A 19,178-nucleotide genomic window follows, 5' to 3' on the forward strand; every position below is an offset into this window, starting at 1 on the left:
AGACTCTGGCGGCTCTGGACAGGCGGGAGACTCTGGCGGCTCTGGACAGGCGGGAGACTCTGGCGGCTCTGGACAGGCGGGAGACTCTGGCGGCTCTGGACAGGCGGGAGACTCTGGCGGCTCTGGACAGGCGGGCGGCTCTGGCGGCTCTGGACAGGCGGGAGACTCTGGCGGCTCTGGACAGGCGGGAGACTCTGGCGGCTCTGGACAGGCGGGAGACTCTGGCGGCTCTGGACAGGCGGGAGACTCTGGCGGCTCTGGACAGGCGGGAGACTCTGGCGGCTCTGGACGCGCAGGGTGGTACTGGGCCGAGGACGCGCACCTCAGGGCGAGTGCGGGGAGCTTCCACTGGAGGGCTGATGCATGGAGGTGGTACTGGATAGACCGGACCGTGCAGGCGCACTGGAACTCTTGAGCACCGGTCCTGCCCAACCTTACCTGGTTGAATGCTCCCGGTCGCCCTGCCAGTGCGGCGAGATGGAATAGCCCGCACTGGGCTGTGCAGGCGAACCGGGGACACCATGCGCAAGGCTGGTGCCATGTACGCCGGTCCAAGGAGACGCACTGGAGACCAGATGCGTAGAGCCGGCTTCATGGCACCTGGCTCGATTCCCACTCTAGCCCGGCCAATATGAGGAGCTGGTATGTACCGCACCGGGCTATGTACCCGCACTGGGGACACCGTGCGCTCCACAGCATAACACGGTGCCTGCCCGGTCTCTCTCGCCCCCCGGTAAGCACAGGAAGTAGGCGCAGGTCTCCCACCTGGCTTCGCCATACTCCCTGTGTGCCGCCCCCCAATACATTTTTGGGTCTGACTCTCGGGCTTCCATCCATACCGTCGTGCTGCCTCCTCATACCAGCGCCTCTCCGCCTTCGCTGCCTCCAGCTCTTCTTTGGGGCGGCGATATTCTCCTGGCTGTGCCCAGGGTCCTCTCCCGTCGAGGATTTCCTCCCATGTCCAAGAGTCCTGTGTCTTTGGCCGCTGTTGCCTATCACCACGCCGCTTGGTCCTGTTGTGGTGAGTGGTTCTGTAACGGTTTTCTTCCTGGGAAGGAAAGGCGGACCAATATGCAGCGTGGTTAAAGTTCATGGTTCTTTAATCAGAGAAACTATACATGAACAGAATACAAAACAAGAAACCTGAAAACAGTCCCATGTGGCACAAACACTGACACATGAAACAACCACCCACAAAATACCCAAAGAATATGGCTGCCTAAATATGGTTCCCAATCATGGACAACGATAAACACCTGCCTCTGATTGAGAACCACTCTAGGCAACCATAGACTTACCTAGACAACTACACTGAACACAAACCCATAAATCTAATAAAACCCTAGACGAAACACAATAAATCACCTATGTCACACCCTAAGACCAGGGTGTGACAACCATAAGTAGACATAATTGCAAATGATTAAATCCTTCCAATATAAATTTTTTAAAACTATTTAGTTATGAATTGAACTTTAATTAAATGAGTTGACTCTTCACATGGGATGATTTCACCGAATAACAAAAGAAAGGGAATATTGAATGATCCCCAATGATCCATCGAATCTTCCAAAAACGTTTTCAACATACATCTGTAAAATTATAGTCTCGAAACTAAAGCTTTGATTGTCTTCCTCTCAGGCTTCCATGTCGTCTCCCTGGACCTCCTCAATGTCCACCTCTTGAACATCAGACTCTGAGGCCTCATCTTCACTGTCACTTTCCAACCTGGTTGAGGATGGATCATTGTCAGGTTCAAAAAGCCTCACATTTGCCCAGATGGCCACCAATTCTTCAACCCTTGTATTGGTCAGCCTGTTGCGTGCTTTGGTGTGTGTGTTCTCAAACAAGGACCAGTTGTGCTCCGAGACGGCTGATGTTGGCGGGATTTGGAGGATGGAGGCAACAGGGGTAAGAGCCTCAGATCCACAAAATCCCTTCCAACAGGTGGCTGATGAGATATGTTGGCATGACTGCCATATTGAATCTCCATTCCAAAGCCGTTGTTTGGAAGTGTACTTTGCCAGACTGCCAAGAACCTTGCCCTCATACAGGCCGAGGTGGTGAGACACTGTAGTGATGACACCATGGGCCTTGTTGATCTCTGCACCAGACAGGATGCTCTTGCCAGCATACTTGGGGTCCAACATGTACGCTGTGGTGTGTATGGGCTTCAGGCAGAAGTCTTCATGCTTTTTGATGTATTTCAGAACTGCAGTTTCCTCTGCTTGGAGCAACAGTGAAGTGGGCAGGGCAGTATGGATTTCTTCTCTTACATCTGCAAGCAGAGTCTGAACATCAGCCAGGATGGCATTGTGTCCCTCAATCCGTGCAATGGTTACTGCTATAGGTTTCAGGCTGCTTACCACTCTGTTCCAAAGTCATCCAGGAGGATCCTCTTGATGGGACTGTCCATAACTGCAGACTGTGATATGGTCATTTCTTGGAGAGACTCCTTCCCCTCCAGGAGACTGTCAAACATGATGACAACACCACCCCAATGGGTGTTGCTGGGCAGCTTCAACGTGGTGCTCTTATTCTTCTCACTTTGCTTGGTGAGGTAGATTGGTGCTATAACGTGATGACCCTTCACATAGCTAACCATTTCCTTGGCTCTCTTGTAGAGTGTATCCATTGTTTTCAGTGCCATGATGTCCTTGAGGAGCAGATTCAATGCATGAGCAGCACAGCCAATGGGTGTGATTTGAGGGTAGGACTCCTCCACTTTAGACCAAGCAGCCTTCATGTTCGCAGCATTATCTGTCACCAGTGCAAATAACTTCTGTGGTCCAAGGTGATTGATGACTGCCTTCAGCTCATCTTTAATGTAGAGACCGGTGTGTCTGTTGTCCCTTGTGTCTGTGCTCTTGTAGAATACTGGTGGGGGGTGGAGATGATGTAGTTAATTATTCCCTGCCCACGAACATTCGACCACCCATCAGAGATGATTGCAATACAGTCTGCTTTCTCTGTGATTTGCTTGACCTTCACGTGAACTCTGTTGAACTCTACATCCAGCAAATGAGTAGATAAAGAATTTCTGGTTGGAGGGGTGTATGCTGGACGAAGAACATTCAGAAATCTCTTCCAATACACATTGCCTGTGGGCATCAGAGGTGAACCAATTGCATACACGGCTCGAGCAAGACGTTCATCAGCATTTCTCTGACTACGTTCCTCCATTGAGTCAAAAACACTTCTGATTCCAGGAGGAGCTGTTGCTATCATGGAGGACCATGAGCTGTTGCTATATAAAGATTATAATTTTTTTAAATAAAAAAATCAATACAATTCGATGTACAGATAAATAGTTAGATTAAACAACTCCTTTGTAAGATTTTTTAAAAAAATGAAACATGTATGGAAACAGGTGAATTAACACTCCTTAGTTAGCAGTCTCAAGCAAGCTAAACCCCACATGGTAGCAAAAACTAGCTTGCAGAAATTGTTAACAATTTAGAAATTATTTAAACACACTTCACTGTAGACTACTATTTACTAGTTAACAAAAAATAATGGGTGTCATATACACTATATTCACTCCACCCAGTATTGTAATCAGAACTGACCAGAAAGCATGTAGTCCTTGGCTCAGACAATGTAGTAGTGTGGGCTCAGTAGCATATCATTAGTGTGCAAGATCTTGAGAATCAGCTGTACATGTGATGGAAGAGTGCACTGGGCATGTGATGGAAGAATTGGGGATAGTTTAACCAAAATATGCCACAAGACCTAGAATTGCCTTATGTGTATAGCTAACTTTTTTAATGAATTTAAACAAAGTTCCCAAAATTCCCGGGCTTAACTTCCAATGGAAAATTTCTGAAAAAAATCTGGAAATTTACCGGAAAGTTTCCGGCCCTTTGCAACCCTAGTTGTATCCCTCCACAACGGCCTGTTCTCACACTTAACGATGGGAAGTTCTTTGTCACAAAGCTTAACGGCTCAACTGTCATCATCTGATATAGCTCTGGGCCAGACTGTGAAGAAGTATATTTATTTCTGTTGTGTCCATTCCAGATCTGTACATATACACAGGCTGATAGGTTCGTAAGGCGGACATTGGCCTAATGACAGCGGCCTGTCCCATTCATACCAACAAAGTAGACATCTGAAATCAGGTTTCAACATTCATACAGATGACTTGGCGTCGTTATCACAGAAAAAGACATAATGTAACCGTCCATACTGTAAACGCATGAGACCTGCCAGCCTTAATGACACTCAAGTGATGGGAGTGATCTGTCAACTTTCCCTGCTTGTTTCCTCTGTGCTGGGGTTCAAAGATATGCAGTGAGTCTGTGATACTGCACTAGAAATGAACACCAAATAAGCCCAACTTATTTCTAAAGCATACTATCCTTTATTCCTTATTTCACCCGAAACAGCACAGGGAGAGAACACAGCGTCACAATGTTTGCTGTCCTATGTTGATCTAAATACAGACTTTTCCTTCCTTTTCCCCCCTCAGAGTAAATTATGTTGAGTGTTGAGCAAGTGCAGGTAGACCCCACGACTCCATCAGGGCCAATTCAAAGATGGCACTGCAGACAAAACATCCGTTACAAGCCTCTGATGTATTCAACTGATTTGACAGTAAAATGGGATCTACTTGTCATATGCATAGAATATGGCGCACAGGTGTTTTCCCAGACCATTCATCAACACCATGGCAAAGCATAAGATAATCCATAGGCTCTGGCCCATCCATGACAGCATTGTGCAAGTAGATCGGCCAGTATTGGCAGGGGAGGTGTGTTTGTGTGTTGGGTTTCTAATCAAATATTTAGAAGCTGTCAGATATGAAGTATCCTCTCCTGCACTGCGTTCTCCCGGCAATGCCACGCCTGACACACTATTAGCAGGCCTGTCTGCCTCAGTCAATGTATGGGCCATACTCCAGAGGACACCAAGGCTCAGTTAAGGCTTAAATCATGAGAGAGGCCCGTGTAGAGACGAAGACAGCAAGGGGCCTCGCTCACTTTTTCCCACTATGATGAGCACTAAAACAGAAAGAATAGATTTTCTTACTTTCCCTCTCTTTCTCAATTTTTTTGGTCTCTGTCATTCCCTCTCCCCCGTCCCCAGGAACTCTCCCCCTCCCAGAAATGTGCTTCGTACATCGTCTGTATGAGTCAGCATCCTGTGGTGCCATCGGCCCTCCTTGGATCCCTTTTGTCACATTTGTGCACATGTCTTGTTCAATTTGGCCTGATGTGCAGAGACTTGTGGAAGTCACATTGATTCGACAGCAGACGGTAAGCATTTGTGACAGGGCGCAGTAGAGGAAAAGGCTACTTGATGATGGCTTTGTGCGAAGAAAGAAACAAGGAAATTGTAAGACTAGGCTAGATTCTCATTCCTGTTTATCTATGATTTGTGTAGGTATAAAGGCTATACTTGGTGTATTTTTCTCTCCCTGTAATATTATTAGGGCTGTCAAATGTGTTATTTACAGTTAACGTTTGAGATTTGTAATGCCCTAAAAAAAGGTTCACACATTTCATCTCCATTTCTTCAACCAAAAGTTAACGTTTCCGCACTGACCCTATTAAGCGCAGCACAAAACGTGCTCGGCTGTGCTGTGTGCTCTCAGTCTCAGCAGCTTATAGATAAAGGCTCCTAGTTAAAAAGGCTTCTGAAGTTTAATGATATACGCAACAATTATAATCTATATAATCACATGTCCTGTTGCTGCAGGATTATTTTCCTGCTGTAGCAAACTGGCTTAAATTAATAGCTCAGACACACCGGTATGATTGTCAAATGTTTCTTCTGAACAGTGTCAGCAGCCAATCTCTTTTGTGTTTACAACACTTGTTGTATTCGGCGCATGTAACAAATAAAGTTTGATTTGACCTTGAAGTCGTCAGCCACTTGGCCTAGTTAAAATACTCCACACCAGAAGGTGGGAGTAACGTTGTTTTGCAATGCATTTCCATGTGTGTTGCTTATGGTCTATATTCCAATGTTGTATTTTGTAGAATGCCCTTGTTGATAATAGCCAGATGACCACACGTAGATAACTACTACTAGCAAGATGACGAAGAAACAATTTAATTCACTCTCCATGTTCCCATATTCGCTAGATATCACAACATAGCTATCTACACTGCACTAACTCGGCAGCTGACGCAGGCAACCGTTTCATGGAAACGAATCCATTGTGATTTAATTATAATGTCAATACTAGCGACAGTGGTTAGCTAGCTTGGAGGAAGTATTTAATGTGGTGTGCAATGTGTCTGTGCACTTAGCTAGCTACCATCCCAAAGCCTACATTGCATATGAAGTGTGACTGGCTCATGACATTTAATGTACAGAGAAAATGCCCTCTTTTTTTCCTTTTTGTTGTCACCCCTATTGGCTCCCCCAAGTGTTGGTTCGTGCTCTCTGATCGACTCAAAGTCAAGTTGTTGGCCACTGATAAGCATTACTAATTTACAAGTTGAAACGGCATGTCCGTCACTACCGGGTCGGCATGCAGTAAGCAGGTAGAACGACCTACCACTGTGATAAGTATCTGTCGGCAGTGAGATTCTCTGTGCGTTTCATGCTTCAGATCTGACATCTGTAGCAGCTCCTGTTGAGCGGTCTGTGGTGCTTAAACATCCACCATGCACGCAGCTTTGAGCAACAATAAAGCTAGCCGTCTAGTTATGCACAGTTTTGCACAGAAGTCGCTAGCAAATGCTAACGTTAGCTAGCTAGCTAACCAAACGAGAATGTTTACAATGACATGGATGAATGCCTCTTGTTTAAAATAATTTCCCACAATGATTTTAAAATCGGAACAGGACATCCATTCAATTTAGCTACTGTTTTTGTTGTAGTTCACAGGTTAAAAAATTGAAGCAAATGATCCCAATTCTAGTAGTATCAGCTTGGGATCAAGTTGAAGAACATGGATAAGTAGCCTAGGCTAAATCTAATAGCTGTATGATATTTTATATGATCTCCGACCTGTCTGATCTGTTATTTATGTAGTGTTTACTCCTATAACCAAAATATATTATACCTACAACCCAATGTGATGTTCTTTTAAAAGGAAACATCTTTAACTATGGTAAAATTTAAACAATATATATGTGTTTCAATTAATCAAATTAATCGCACAGAAAACCATGTGATTAACTCAATAAAATGAGTTACACAAACACACGCTAAAAACACGTGATGAAGATTAATTCCAATGATAACGCCTTGCATGTAAACATACCACCTCATCATCATCATGTCACATTAAAGTATCAGTCATCTCAATAACATGCACTACATTATAGTGACAGACGATGAATGAACAAATCCTGAAACTGTGATCGTTTTAATTGTTTACTTATTACTAAAGTGAGATCTAATTGGTGTTTGATAACAAATGGTGTCACATGGGGAGTTAACGATGGATAATGATAATGACACTGTTCAAGGATAATGTAGGATTTGTACACAAGACGACAGACAGCAAGGCACCATGGGAATTCAAATTCAACTGACAAAAGTCCTTATCAGCTTCCCATGACCCCATTTCCATAATAATACGATTCCCTAACTCACGTCACTGCTCTGACAATCACTTACGGATGTGTATCGTTGTGATTTGTATCCAAATACACAAACAGTATATAAGCTCCATGACTATGAATAAACAGAAGAAATAGCCTACTTTCCCTTTGCTTTTCTTCCCCACGTGTATATTTTCTTGCATTCAAAGGACAAAACAACAGCTCTTTCCGGATCACACAGCTGCACATACATGGCAAAATGTTTCGCAAATTACATCCTAATGAAAAGCAAACATAACACAGGCATACTTCCACACAACAACACCCATGTGAATAGATGGGCTTTCCACTTTGCAGTTTGCTGGGGTTTTGCCAAAGGGAGAGAGAGAGAGGAGGAAATCAAATACATGGGAAAAAAAATAATGTTTACCTTGTAGAAGAGCATGAAGACCTGACGCAACTTGAGCCGGTGGAACACACAGACGTCATAGAGTGCAGACACGGCCAATACAGTCACCCCCTGCTCTTTCCACAGCATGCTGCAGGCAGCACAACCCAGGCTGCCCAGGAGCCAGGCCCCCAGCCTGCAGGGCCCCGCAGGGCCCCCTCGCAGGGCGCAGTGACGCACGTAGCACAGCAGAGACAGCAGGAAGAAGAGGGCGGCGCCCACGTCGGCACGGCCTACCACGCCCGCCACCGCCTCTGTGTGGATGGGATGCGAGGCGAACAATAACCCAGCCAGGAGGCTCCACAGGCCCTCTCCTAGCAGCAAGCGGGCCAGCCAGGTGAAGAGGGCCGTGACGGCCCCATGGAGGCCCACGTTGACCAGGTGGTAGCCCCAGGGCTCCAGGCCACCCAGGGCATGGTTGAGGCGGAAGGAGAGGGTACACAGGGGCCGGTAGGACTTGTGGCTGCCGCTGTGGGTGAGCAGGGTGCCCCAGAAGTCATCGTAGAAGATGTTGATCCACGGAGTCTCTGGTAGCAGATCCTGGTTGGTTTTGATCGCACGGCTGTGGGCAGATGGAAAACAGAGGGGTTAGAAGATGAATGTGCAATGATCCTCATGCTTATGGATTACCTGATCAAGGGCAAGGCCACCACAGCGCTTGGGACTGGCGTGTCAGTCAATTCAATCAATATGACACAGTATATCTTCACTGTACCATCACATTCAGTAGAATTGCAAGGACTGAAAGAAATGCCTGGATTTCTTTCAAACTCAGCAGTGGTCATTTATCATGCCCCAAAGATAGGAGCCTTAGACAGAAATCAAATCACCTTGAAACCTGCTCATGCTTGACAGGGACACAACTCATCACAGAGAAGGCTGATGTACATGTAAAGATGTGTGATCCCCCCCTCGGAGTGTGATACATTGCTGTATATAAGTACTGTAGCTTGAAACTTGCGTAAACCTTCTTTGAGAGTGGTATTGTGGCCTTCACCAACGTCAAGTCTCAGAATAAGCAAAGAGAGAGGAGTGCTCACCAAGGCTCGTACTGTGTGGACTCAGGGACTGCAGAGGCGCATGTACCGCACCCTTGACCGAAAACGAATAAAGCAACAAAGAGAGAGAGAGAAGGGGGATGCCACGTTGGCATAAAGGAGCGTGGGGAGCCAGGGACCAAGGACGTGTCAATCACCACTAGCCCTGTGTTTACCAACCGTTGAGTGCTGGGTATCTCACACACAGACACGCCACACTGTGTCAAGAGAGAGAGGCAAGGGAGGAAGGATGAACAAATATGTTTGTGGAAGGGATTACAAAGCAGGAGGGACTAGAGAGAGCAAACTAGAGAGCAGTGTTAAGGCCATGCATAATAAGTGTTGAGGGGCCATGGACACTCATGGAGAGACCATGCTGTGCATGTACAGTAGCTACACCACGGGGCAACCCTGGCCTGTGTACTGTACTATCCCCCCTCCCCATGGCTGGTGTCTGGGGTTGTGCCTGAGTGTTTGACCCTGACGGCCATACATCAGGCCTAAGCTGTGTGAGGTGTGAGGGCTGAAAGATGTGCAATTAGCCCCCTGCCGGAGCACACAATGTCTTTGTTACCTAGCTGTGAGGTGGCTCTGGCACTGACATAAGACCTTGAACCCAGTGTGTCTGGGAAGTAGGCGGGAGACCGGGGGAGGCAGGTGGAGCAGGCGGGGAGATGATGGCTATGTAATGAGTCTCCTTGGAGAGGAGGAGGTGCATGATAACACAGAATGCCACCGCATAATTAAAAAGCCTGATGGATGGGACGTGTGATAACATACTGAGAACAACAGGTTGTAATGAGTCCCCACGGCAGGCACAATTAGCACACGCAATTAGACGTGGAGCGAGGAGAGGGAGAAAACAGCCACACACTGCACAACACACAATAACAGACTGAGATAAACAAGGAATTCAAAGAAATGCGCCAAGGCGGCAGATGAATCAAGGTGAATAATTTATCTATGGATCATTTTTTGGGGGAAACCTCTGCATTTGTGTAGCTCTTAAACCTAGAACTTTTACCCAGCATTGTCCTACATAGCCACAAATAGCAACCATCTTGCCCTGCTTCTCAATATGGCTATGCCAGAAAGCAGATGAGGTTGTTGAAAAGGGGAAAGGTATGGAGATTGCAACCCACAACAAATAGCTAAATAAACTACCTCTGACAGGGCGAGGACAAATAGCCCTCCTTATGATAGATCTGGGGGGAAATTAATACAACCAACCTGGCCTATATGGAAGCTGAGAGGCAAAGATGATCATCCGGAGATATTTCTATGAAATGAAAATGCCTGACATGTCAGTGAGCAGATCATTGGGTTTCAGACCTGGTTTCAAAAAATCATTTCATATACAGTACTTGACATAGGATTGATAGAGCTTGCCTGGCGCAATCGAACCAATAGAATAGTCACAAAAGTGCCAACCCCACCCATCTGGCTGGCGTAAGACAGGGTAAAGCAAATGCTGAAAGTATGTGATAGATTTCTAATAGTATTTGAACCCAGGCCGGATGGGTTTCTCTGGACCTCCAGGCAGCTCACCGCTGACAGAGTAAGATCTCTCTTTGGTTCATGGCTCTGATATACAAGTTTATTTTCTCTAGCCCATTTGTCAAGTGAGATCTTCACTCCAGCACAAGGCGCTCACATCAGAGGCATTATGGTTCAACTACAACTTTAATCCATTTGGAAGACAAGTGTGCCTTTTATCCATTGTACATTGAAGTGGTGGCAGAAAGGACAGATACATTATATATTGTTTGAAACCTCACCAGCTCTGGCACCAAAATAAAATACCAAAACCCAATCCTTCAAACCCACAGTCTCTGCGAAGCAGCCATGGATGCCTGAATCACAATGCATACATTGCATTCAGAAATTATTCAGACCCCTTCACTTTTTCCACATTTTGTCACGTGACAGTCTTATTCTAAAATTGATTAAATTAGATTTTTTTCCCTCAATCTAAACACAATACCCCATAATGACTAAGCAAAACTAGGTCTTAAGAAATGTGTGTAAATGTATTAAAAATTAAAAATAAACAGAAATACATTATTTACATAAGTATTCAGACCCTTTGCTATGAGACTCGAAATTGAGCTCAGGTGCATCCTGTTTCCATTGATTATCCTTGATGTTTCTACAACTTGATTGGAGTCCACCTGTGGTAAATTCAATTGATTGGACATGATTTGGAAAGACACACACCTGTCTATATAAGGTCCCACAGTTGACAGTGCATGTCAGAGCAAAAACCAAGCCATGAGGTCAAAAGGAATTGTCCATAGAGCTCAGAGACAGGATTGTGTCGAGACACAGATCTGGGGAAGGGTACCAAAAATTTCTGCAGCATTGAAGATCCCCGAGAACACAGTGGCCTCCATTCTTAAATGGAAGAAGTTTGGAACGACCAAGACTCTTCCTAGGGCTGGCCGCCCGGCCAAACTGAGAAATCGCGGGAGAAGGGTCTTGGTTAGGGAGATGAACAAGAACCCAATTGCTTCTCTGACAGAGTTCCAGATTTTCTCTGTGGAGATAGGAGAACCTTCCAGAAGGACAACCATCTCTGCGGTACTCCACCAATCAGGCCTCTATGGTCGAGAGGCCAGATGGAAGACACTCCTCAGTAAAAGGCACAAGACAACTGCTTGGAGTTTGGCACCTAAAGGAGTCTCAGACCATGATAAACAAGATTCTCTGGTCTGATGAAACCAAAATTAAACTCTTTGGCCTGAATGGCAAGCATCACATCTGGAGGAAACCAGGCACCGCTCATACCCTGGCCAATTACTATCCCTACGGTGAAGCATGGTGGTGGCAGCTGTGGGGATGTTTTTTTAGCGACAGGGACTGGGAGACTAGTCAGGATCGAGGGAAAGGTGAATGGAGCAAAGTGCAGGGAGATCCTTGATGAAAACCTGCTCCAGAGTGCTCAGGACCTCAGACAGGGGTGGAGGTTCACCTTCCAACAGGACAACAGCACAAAGCTGGAGTGACTTCGGGACAAGTCTCTGAGTGTCCTTGAGTGGGACAGCCAGAGCCCAGACTTCAACCCGAACTAACATTTCTGGAGAGGCCTGAAAATAGCTGTGCAGCGACGTGTGCGGATTGATGAGGGATTTTTTTTTCTTCCATTTTGGAATAAGGCTGTAAAGTAACAAAATATGGAAAAAGTTAAGGGGTCTGAATACTTTCGAATGCACTGTATGTTCAGCTCTCCGATTGTCAGCTTCTTGAATGTCACGTCAGAGAGGCAGGCGAGCACCTACACCACTGCAGTTGACAGGCACTCTCAGGGGGAGAGGATGGAAGACTGTGGAAAGAGAGCGAGGGGAATAAGAGAAGGGGTATAACCCACATCATCTTAACCACCGCTGTTCCAAGTGGATGTCAACAGAGGAATTACGACATTTGTATGATGACGAGCCATTTTCTCAATGCAATCCAAGGCCATTCATTAATTAGTCCTGTTTAGCAAGGTTGCGTGGGTCCTGATCACCGCAGCACATCCAGCTCCATTCAGCTCTGGTTAAAGGGCCTGCCGGTCCTGCCTGGCAGAGTGGAAGATTGGGTTTATGTGGCTGGGCCCGTCTTTCTGGGAAGCAGGCAGCAGCAGGACCTCTCTGTGCACTGCAAATCTTTTCCAGCCGTGAGTGCATTCCTTTGCCACCCGCACGCTTTCTGCGCCTGCCTGGCGACTCCCAGAGGACCGGCGGGATCATGTGACCGCTAACAAGCGGAACCCGAAAAAGCACCACCTCCCACTTCCTCAGACCCCACCCAGGCTTCCACCCTTTCCCACCCAAGTTATGTCTGCTCCCCAATTTCTAGGATGAGTATTGTGTGACTCAATCGATCAGATATTTTTTCCATCATCACTCCGGCTTGCCAAAGTTTTTGCACCGATTCTGGTGCACTTTTTATGTACTAAGTATTTCAATGTTCACTTTTAACAGGAGGGTTCACCCAAAGCTCAAGAAAAGATAGGCCTACAGAGCAGGCTAGTCAGAAAAACATATAAACGATGCAAGGTCATAGAGGAAACATGATCAACTTTATGTAGGCCTAGTATGTAGATAACTTAATACACCAGGCAAGATGGTACTCATAGTGATTGTTGTGGTGGATCTAGACAAAACTTAAATGCTTCTACACCTGCATTGCTTGCTGTTTGGGGTTTTAGGCTGGGTTTCTGTACAGCACTTTGTGATATCAGCTGATGTAGGAAGGGCTATATAAATAAATTTGATTTGATTTGATTTTGAAATGCAGCAGAGTTGACAGCAGCTCATGACTTCAAATGTTTTGAGGCCAGAGTAGTGCATTACTTCATCAAAACAAAGGCGTGTGATTCACCCAGAAAGGAAAACAAACTCAGTAAAGTGTCTGGTGCTTATATCAAAGCCGTGATTAAGAGCCAATCCATGCTTGATCCGAAAATAAGGTCGGAGGCGCCGTATTGATGGTGTGACGTAATTGCGGCGCCTCCGGAGGCAAGCAGAGGTCAAATTGAATTTCATAGGGCTTTGCCGTGCGCCTCTCAAATTTTGTAAAAATGCGGAGGGCTCCGTATAGCTCCACATTGATTGGTTGACTGTACCGTAGGTGAGGGCAGGAAGTCTTGTAAAAACACTAACTCACTTCCTTGACAACTTCCTTCACAAAAGCTCTGTGCTGCTCGGCAAAGTGCAAGAAGAATGAATGCCCTGACTTCTGCAGAGGCCGTATCACCGTAAATGTTGCAAGGTTAATGCAGACTTCGGATTGACCACGCAGCACCTTTAACTGCCCTCACAAGGTCCAAATCTTCTCAATGAAGAGGATCACTTTCCCTTCAAAAAGGCTCAACATTAAAAAGAGATAGCAACAGAAAACATGGATAACCTTTTTGCAAAGAAGTCTCAAAGTTATGGAGTTTGATCAGTGCTAGTTTGAAAACGCAATGGTTAAAAGCTCAATTGAAATGATACATGTATTTTCGTTTTAATAGCAGTGCGTATGATTCATGCCACAAAGAAATTGCAATGTATGGACCCCCAAAAATATTTTCAACGTACCGATTCCATGGCACATGGTTTATGAACTGATACACAACCATTTAATTTAAATTTAAATGATTATACAAAATTCTTGCATCCAATAGAATGTTAAATATATGGGGGATACAAACTTCCCAGCTCTGCAGATTTTGCTGTGTCATTAGATCATTTATTTTGGTGCTGTCCATATGTAGCTTCTTTTTGGTCACAGGTCCAGGAATGGCTGAAGAATTGCAACATTTACATGTAGCTAACTCTGCAGATAGCACTACTAGGTGATTTAAAAAGTCATCGTCAATCAATCTATAATATAATAACACTTTTAGCAAAAATGTGTTTCTTTCATTTACAATCTGTAAAAACTATCAGAATAGAAAGGTTCAGAACCTATGTGAAACATCACAGTTGAAAAATATAGAATTCCAATATGGATGGTGTTAAGCGATAGATGGGAGGGGTTGAATCGTGGGAATAAAAACAACAAGATAACTATTGTAAAATACACTGTCTGTAATATGTATACAGTATGAATAAGCTGAAAGTAGAAGCCTAAGTGTTGTTGTTCATTAGTTTACTCCAATTAGGGGAGGGGTGGCAGGGTTAGTGGAAACTAATAAAGGAAAATATATTTATATATATACAGTGCATTCGGAAAGTATTCAGACCCCTTGACTTTTTCCTAATTTGGTTACATTACAGCCTTATATTACAATTGATTTAATAGTTTTTTTTCCTCATCAATCTTCACACAATTGGTCCTCTGTAGGTCCTCTCAAGCTCTGTCAGGTTGGATGGAGAGCATTGCTGCACAGCTATTTTCAGGTCTCTCCAGAGATGTTCGATCGGAATCAAGTCCAGGCTCTGGCTGGATCACTCAAGGTCATTCAGAGACTTGACCCGAAGCCACTCCTGCATTGTCTTGGCTGAGTACTTAGGGTTGTTGTCCTGTTGGAAGGAGAACCTTCGCCCCAGTCTGAAGTTCTGAGCGCTCTGGAGCATGCTTTCATCGTGGCTCTCTCTCTGTACTTTGCTCTGTTAATATTTCCCTTGATCCTGATAAGTCTCCCAGTCCCTGTCGCTAAGAAACATCCCCAAAGCATGATGCTGCCACCACCATGCTTCACTGTAGGGATGGTGCCAGGTTTCCTCCAGACGTGACGCTTGGCATTCAGGCCAAAGAACTACAATCTTGGTTTCATCAGACCACAGAAGCTTGTTTCTCATGGTCTGGGAGTCCTTTAGGCGCCTTTTGGCAAATTTCAAGCAGCTGTCATGTGCCTTTTACTGAGGAGTGGCTTCCCTCTGGCGACTCTACCATTAAGGCCTGATTGGTGGAGTGCTGCAGAGGTGGTTGTCCTTCTGCAAGGTTCTCCCATTTCCACATAGGAACTCTGGAGCTCTGTCAGAGTGACCATCGGGTTCCTGGTTACCTCCCTGACCAAGGTCCTTCTCCCCTGAATGCTCATACAATTCCTTTGAACTCATTGCTTGGTTTTAGCTCTGCCAACTGTTGGACCACACATAGACAAGTGTGTGCCTTTCCAAATCATGTCCAATCAATTGAATTTACAACAGGTGGACAACAATCAAGTTGTTGAAGCATCTCAATAATTATCAATGGAAACAGGATGCACCTGAGCTCAATTACGATCATCATAACAAAGGGTCTGTATACTTATGTAAATAAGGTATTTCTGTTTTATCAAAATGTGGAAAAGGGGAAGGGGTCTGAATACATTCCAGATGCACTGTGTGTGTGTGTATATATATATATATATATATATATATATAGTAACAGTCAAACATTTGGACACAACTACTCATTCCAGGTTTTTTATTTCTTTTTACTATTTTCTACATTGTAGAATAATAGGGAAGACATCAAAACTATGAAATAGCACATATGGAATCATGTAGTAACCAAAAAAGTGTTAAACAAATCCAAATATATATGATTCTTCAAAGTAGCCACAATTTGCCTTGATGACAGCTTTGCACACTCATGGCATTCTCTGAACATGCTTCTTGGAAGCCATTTCAGTTCATTTGTGGAATTTCTTTCCTTCTTGATGCATTTGAGCCAATCAGTTGTGTTGTGACAAGGTAGACGTGGTATACAGAAGATAGTGCTATTTGGTAAAAGACCAAGTGCATATTACGGCAAGAACAGCTCAAATAAGGAAGGCAGTTCGCCACTGATTCATTCCAAGCCACTCATTGTTGAATTTGTGATTTCCAACTTCTTATGTAATGTTTATGTCCAATGGCCAATAAGCACCGTTATGTTTTATCTGTCATTTATCTTCATATGACAAGGATTGAAAAGGGTTTGCCAGTAGATTGCCGACTTGATTCATTTATATATTTTTTGACCTTTATTTAACCAGGTAGGCCAGTTGAGAACAAGTTCTCATTTACAACTGCGACCTGGCCAATATAGAGCAAAGCAGTGTGACACAAATAATACAGAGTTACACATGGGATAAACAAAAGTACAGTCAATAACACAATAAAAAGTATATATACAGTGTGTACAAATGTAGTAAGATTAGGGAGGTAAGGCAGTAAATAGGCTATAGTGGCTAAATAATTTAAATTGAGCTATTAAACACTGGAGTGATAGATGTGCAGAAGATGAATGTGCAAGTAGAGATACTGGGATGCAAAGGAGAGAGAGAACTGGAAGGAAAGGCAGCCAAAGTAGGTGTTGGCTTTGGGGATGACCAGTGAAATATACCTGCTCGAGCGCGTGCTTCGGGTGGGTGCTGCTATGGTGACCAGTGAGCTGAGATAAGATGGGCTTTACCTAGCAAAGATGACCTGGAGCCAGTGTGTGTGTCGACGAATACGAAGCGAGGGCCAGTCAACAGGAGCATAGAGGTCGCAGTGTAGCACTGTGATAGACTACATCCAATTTGCTGAGTAGAGTGTTGGAGGCTATTTTGTAAATGACATCGCCAAAGTCAAGGATCGATAGGATAGTCAGTTTTACGAAGGTATGTTTGTCAGCATGAGTGAAGGATGCTTTGTTGCGAAATAGGAAGCTGATTCTAGATTTCATTTTAGATTGGGGATGCTTAATGTGAGTCTGGAAGGAGAGTTTACAGTCTAACCAGACACCTATGTATTTGTAGTTATCATTATCTAAATCAGAACCGTCCAGAGTAGTGATGATAGGTGGGCAGGCGGGTGTGGGCAGCGATCAGTTGAAAGCATGCATTTAGTTTTACTTGCATTTAAGAGCAGTTGAAGGCTACGGAAGGAGTGTTGTATGGCATTGAAGCTCGTCTGGAGGTTAGTTATCACAGTGTCCAAAGAAGGGCCAGAAGTATACAGAATGATGTCGTCTGCGTAGAGGTGGATCAGAGAATCACCAGCAGCACGAGCGACATCATTGATGTATACAGAGAAAAGAGTCGGCCTGAGAATTGAACCCTGTGACACCCCAATAGAGACTGCCAGAGGTCCGGATAACAGACCCTCTGATTTGACACACTGAACTCTATCTGATAAGTAGTTGGTGAACCAGGCAAGGCAGTCATTTGAGAAACCAAGACTGTTGAGTCTGCCGATAAGAATGTGGTGATTGAGAGTCGAAAGCCTTGGCCAGGTCTAGTATAGTCTTTTATCGATGGCGGTTATGATATCGTTTAGGACCTTGAGCATGGCTGAGGTGCACCCATGACCAGCTCGGAAACCAGATTGCATAGCGGAGAAGGTACGGTGGGATTCAAAATGGTCGGTGATCTGTTTGTTAACTTGGCTTTAGAAGACGTTAGAAAGGCAGGGAAGGCCAGATATAGGTCTGTAACCGTTTGGGTCTAGAGTGTCTCCCCCTTTGAAGAGGGGGATGGCCGTTGCAGCTTTCCAATCTTTAGGGATCTCAGATTATATGAAAGAGAGGTTGAACAGGCTAGTAATAGGGGTTGCAACAATTGGATCATTTTAGAAAGAGAGGGTCCAGATTGTCTAGCCCAGCTGATTAAAAGGGATCCAGATTTTGCAGCTCTTTCAGAACTTCAGCTATCTGGATTTGGGTGAAGGAGAATTGGGAGAGAAATGGAGAAGTTACTGTGGGGGGTGCAGAGCTGTTGACCAGGTTAGGGATAGCCAGGTGGAAAGCATGGCCAGCCGTAGAAAAATTATTGTTGAAATTCTCGATTATCGTAGATTTATCGGTGGTGACAGTGTTTCCTAGCCTCAGTGCAGTGGGAGGCTGGGAGGAGGTGCTCTTATTCTCCATGGACTTTCATGATGATGACCACTTGTCTAGCTTGCTAGCTAGGATTTTGAAAGGACGATGTTGACATCATACTTTCAAAACATCAGTCCAATCAAAGCTACTGTAGATATAATGTGATTTCACATCATTTTAACTATGGCCAATGACCTTGAGCCTTCTTGAATGGGCACTTCTAATGTAAATCTATGGCAGCACCCAAGGGGCTTGAACTTTCTAGCTCTCCCTGTAGATTTTGCGGTGACGTAGTGTCCCCATGAGTGACAGAACACTGCGCCAATCACGGCGCAACTAGAGAACATTACCAACCCCTACGCTCTGTAATTTCCGCTGGCTGCCCCACCACCACAGAAATCATTGAGCTAGTCTGAAACACCTGCATTTTGGAGATTAACGGTACCATTAACTATTTGGAATGGGATGATGAATCAGATGAATCAGAGAGCAGAAGCCAGATACGAGTACAGATACCTTCCAAAGACTGCAGAAGAAACTGGCAGAATAATGACTATGCTAATTCTGTCAGTGTGGTTCCTTCCTTCCGCCAATAAAATACAGCTGAGATGAAATGGAGAGTTTCACATAAAAACAGCTGCACTCACACATCCTCTTTGACAGGAATATGTAAGATTTGAAGAACGTAAAGTTGACAAGCAAACATTTTGAAAAACGTTTAAACAGCCTACTTACTTTTATCATACAGCAGCATGCTATCAGGGAGAATTTTAGAGAGGGAGCGCAATGACTGTAAAAAGTGGTCTTCTCAGAACAATACACAATCGTTTCCACTTTATGCCAGCATGTAAAACAAGGGGAAACTGCACTGGCAGTTGGGAAAGGTGATGTCGTCTCTGCCAAGTATGTGTCATCACCCTGCTTTAATATCTGAAAGGAGCACAGCCG

At 44.8% G+C, this 19,178-nt stretch overlaps 1 protein-coding gene across 1 annotated transcript in view; it reads right to left on the reverse strand.

The window, feature by feature from the left end:
* The window catches only part of tmtc2b (transmembrane O-mannosyltransferase targeting cadherins 2b), a 175,485-nt gene that overhangs the window by 90,586 nt on the left and 65,721 nt on the right, over positions 1–19,178 (reverse strand). The window contains exon 2 of the mRNA XM_035798252.1: positions 7,933–8,512. Coding sequence (XP_035654145.1) covers positions 7,933–8,512 — 580 coding nt within the window. The remainder of the gene's footprint in view (positions 1–7,932; positions 8,513–19,178) is intronic.

This window comes from Oncorhynchus keta, chromosome 22 (assembly GCF_023373465.1).
Source record: "Oncorhynchus keta strain PuntledgeMale-10-30-2019 chromosome 22, Oket_V2, whole genome shotgun sequence".
NCBI classification, from domain to species: domain Eukaryota; kingdom Metazoa; phylum Chordata; class Actinopteri; order Salmoniformes; family Salmonidae; genus Oncorhynchus; species Oncorhynchus keta.